The 3,653-nt window shown below is 63.5% G+C and overlaps 2 protein-coding genes across 2 annotated transcripts in view; both read right to left on the bottom strand.

Moving 5' to 3' along the window:
• CAMP (cathelicidin antimicrobial peptide) overlaps positions 1 to 697 on the bottom strand; it is a 2,327-nt gene extending 1,630 nt beyond the window's left edge. The window contains exon 1 of the mRNA XM_027703612.1: positions 521 to 697. Within this exon, the coding sequence (XP_027559413.1) occupies positions 521 to 697 (177 nt within the window). The remainder of the gene's footprint in view (positions 1 to 520) is intronic.
• Positions 698 to 1,128: 431 nt separating this feature from the next.
• LOC113977477 (probable serine/threonine-protein kinase samkC) lies at positions 1,129 to 1,968 on the bottom strand. Its single transcript, XM_027703610.1, has 4 exons — positions 1,796 to 1,968; positions 1,594 to 1,698; positions 1,427 to 1,510; positions 1,129 to 1,324 (listed from the first exon to the last, which is right to left on the bottom strand). Exons 1-4 carry the CDS (start codon positions 1,940 to 1,942, stop codon positions 1,133 to 1,135), a joined length of 528 nt encoding a protein of 175 aa, XP_027559411.1. The 5' UTR covers positions 1,943 to 1,968; the 3' UTR covers positions 1,129 to 1,132.
• Between the last annotated feature and the right edge of the window lie 1,685 nt (positions 1,969 to 3,653).

Below are 3,653 nucleotides of genomic sequence, written 5' to 3'. Positions count from 1 at the left end.
GAAGGGGGTGTCAATAATGGGGATGGGGGTCACGAGTGGGGTGACACTCCCTGGGTGGGTTCAGGGGTCGGTGCTGAGCAGCTCAGGTGGGGTTCAGAGATCATCAAAGGGGGGACAGGAATGGGGTGGGGGGGGGTCACAAATGCGGGGTCACGAGTGGGGGTGTCAGTCTTTTGGGGGACTCACCGGGGCGGGCTCGGGGTCGGTGCTGAGCAGCCCGAGTCAGGGGCCACGAGTGGGGGATCAGGGATAGGGAGAGGGGCAGGGGAGGGGTGAGGGGGGTCCCGAGTGGGGGGGCACTCACAGGGGCGGGTTTGAGGTTGGCACTGAGCAGCCCGAGTCAGGTACCTCGAGTGGAGGTGTCACAAACAGGGGGTCACGAGTGGGGGGGACTCACCGGGACGGGCTTGGGATCAGCGCTGAGCAGCCCGAGTCGGGTACCAGGAGCGTGGGGGGATCACGAACAGGGGAGGGGTCACGGGTGACGGGTAGGGGGGGGTCCCGAGTGGGGGGCACTCACCGGGGCGGGCTCGGGGTCGGCGCTGAGCAGCCTGAAGGCGTTCTGCACCTCGGGCCGCTGGTTGTAGGAGTCCACGGCTTGAGCCAGCGCCTGGGTGTAGGCGAGGGGGGCCGGGGCGGGGAGGGCGCGGGCCCCCCCCAGCACCACCAGCAGCACCAGCGCCCACGGGCTCGGCATCCCTGTCCCCCCACGGCCACCCCGGCGCCGCTTTTATCCCCCTCGGGAGGTCGGGGACCCGCCCCGGGGCTGGGCTCTCCCCCACCCCGCTCCGGAAACACCTGGCCCCAACCCACAGGGCGGCCGTTGGTTTTTGGGGACACGGGTGGGGGGGGACACAGAGTGTCCGAATGGATGGGCCGTGACATCTCCCCCCGCGGGGTCTCCCAGGGTGTCCCCATCCCTTGGAGCCCCTTGGCTGGCTATGGGGGGCGGGTCGGGGGTCCCGGAGCCCTGTGGGAGGGGTGCAGGGGCTGCGGTGCCGGGTTGGTGCCCCCCGGGCTTGCACAACCCCAAACTTGCCCCATGGCTGTTTCCCAACGCCGGGGGTGCCCCCCCCGGGCCCCCCAAACCGTGTCAGCCCCACACACGCACACGTCTGACCCCGAAATCTCTTTATTCCAGCTCCGTGGGGGCCGGGGGGCGGCGGGATGACCCCCGGGGGGACGCGCTGGGGGGGCGAGGCCGCGGGGGGGGCCGCGAGGAGGATGAGGATGATGATGATGAGGAGGAGGATGAGCGACCTGGGTTGGCGCCGAAGGTTTTTGGGGTGCCAGGGGAGCGGGTTTGGGCGCTGCCACCGGGCTGCTGCGGGGAGAAATAAGGTGGGCTTCACTCCAGAGCCCAAAAACCCGACCCCAAAGTGGGGGACACGCGTGGGGGACACGATGGGGGTCCCGGAGCCCTCACCGGCTCCTCGCCGCATTCCACCATCGACAGCGGCACGTCGGGCAGGAAGGTGAACACGGACACCTGGGCCAAGCACCGCTGCACCTGGGGACAAGGGACCCTCAGCACCCCGGGGACCCCCCTGTGCCCCCCCCCCACCGGGCTCGGGGACCCCCGTCCCAGCTCACCCTGCCCGGGCGGCCCCGGCAGCCGCGGGGGTCCGGGGCGGGTTTGGGGCAGGGCGGCTGCCGGGCCGTGAAGTTGATGCTGAAGTGGGTTCCCCAGTCGAAGCTCTGCCGGGAGAAAAGATCCATCGGGATCCCCACGGGACCCCCACGGGATGAGGGAATGGGGGTACCCACCTGCACACCCTCCCACCCCGATTCCTACCGTCCTGGTGACTCCCAGCAGCTTGAGCAGCCGCAGGTCCTGCCCGTGGGTCTCCAGCACGGAGCGGGCCAGGTCGCGGGGGGCCGGCATTCCCGGCGGGATCGCGGCGCCCGCCGCCAGCAGCACCGCTCCCAACAGCAGCGCCATGAGAGCGGGAGAGCGGGGAATTCTCCCTCGGCTCGGGGCCCCCCGGCTCCGGCTCCAGGGTAAACACGGGCCCCCCGTTCCGCGGGAAGGGCTCGGGTTGCCGCTGTTGTCCTTGGCCCGGAGCCGGGAGGAGCTCGCCCGGACCTGGAGGGGATGCGGCGATGCCGGAGCTCATCGGCAGGGCCGATCCCCCTCCATGGCCCCTTCCCTGGGCCCGCTCCCAGTTCTTGGCATGATGGAACAACTCCTGTCTTGCTCCTCTCGAACTGGGAGTGAGAGCATCCTCCCAACTCCCATGGAATAGGAGCCCCCTTCCCTTCCTGCTTTCTTTACATTATTTGGGGTTTTTTTTAAATCCCTCTCACCCTGCTCAGATTCATCCAAACACCCCATCATTGTTTTTTTTAAAATCCCTCTCACCCTGCTCAGATTCATCCAAACACCCCATCCCCAGGTTCTCCTTGGATTCAAGAACTCTGGATTTACCAAGGACTGCACTGGGTGAATCCTGCTCTCCCAGTCTGCATTCCCTGAGTGACTGGGGCTTATTTCCCTAAAATTCAGTATTTTCCTGTCCCCTTTGGGGCCAGGAGCTCCCCTTTCTCTTTGCTTCATCCACAGTGGAAAAGCAAAGGAATCCCTGGGGAAGGAATCCCAGGGAGAGCAGTGGGGGAACATCAGAATCCCCCGGGATCACCGTGCCTGGGAGCAGCACCCTGGAATACCCTGGGACGTGGACAGCCCCGAGCTGCTGCTCTTCCAAGGGTATTTGATCCAGTATTCCCATTCTTATGGACACAAATCCGGGGTGGGAGATGTGGGAGGGAGAAGGGATGATGGAACACCAGGAGAGCAGCTCATCAGAGCCTCCTCTGCACATGGAGAACATCGGGATGAGTCCAGGAGAAGAGAAGGTGTCATGAGCAACAACTGTGTTCTGATCCCAATGTTCCTGGGTGGGTTTTTTCCCTTTCTAAAGCGTGAGCAGCATGGAAAGCCCAAAGGAATTTCCACTCCCAGGAAGCCAGCAGTGGATAGTAGATGGAAGCAATGGATCTGTACTGATAGATCACATTTATAGCCAGATATGCTCATCATAGACCCCAAAATATACACAGTACCCCAATATAGACATGACATGTACACCCAGAGCGATCCCGAGGGATGCCGGGAGTCAGGAAGGAGCAGGGGCAGGGGGTTGGGGTGGACATCCCGCTCCGAGCCCCCCGGAACGCTGGGATGGGGCAGGACAAGGGGGGAGCCCCCCATCCCTTGGCTTGCTGGGATTAGTGTCACATTCCTGCCCGGAGGAGGTATGGCTGTGCCGAGGGCTGGCACGGGAAGAGCCGGGCACGGAGCGCTCCGGAGGGACGGCGGATCACGGTCATGCAGGAGAAGGGCTGATGCAGGGAAGCTGCTGACGGGCAGCTCTTTGGCTCTGCCAGCATTCCAAAGTTTCCTGGCACAAAACCCACCGCAGAAAAGACCTTTCCCAGCGGAGCACGACAAATTCACGTTTTTTTTCTTGCCTCTCCTAAAAAAAAAAATCCTGGCTGTTCCTCTCCAGCTGCCTCTTGGTCTTGGAAAACATATCAATATTCAATTTAAAGGACGCCTTGATCATGTTAAAGGACATCTTGATCACGTATTTCCCATTTTGAAACCCTCAGGCTGTTGGAGTCGTTCACATCCATCCCTCTCCAAAACGATC

Source organism: Neopelma chrysocephalum, unplaced genomic scaffold (genome assembly GCF_003984885.1).
Source record: "Neopelma chrysocephalum unplaced genomic scaffold, ASM398488v2 Primary Assembly neopelma1_243, whole genome shotgun sequence".
NCBI classification, from domain to species: Eukaryota; Metazoa; Chordata; class Aves; order Passeriformes; family Pipridae; genus Neopelma; species Neopelma chrysocephalum.
The sequence above is the reverse complement of the archived record's forward strand: the minus strand, read 5'-3'. Positions and strand labels throughout refer to the sequence as shown.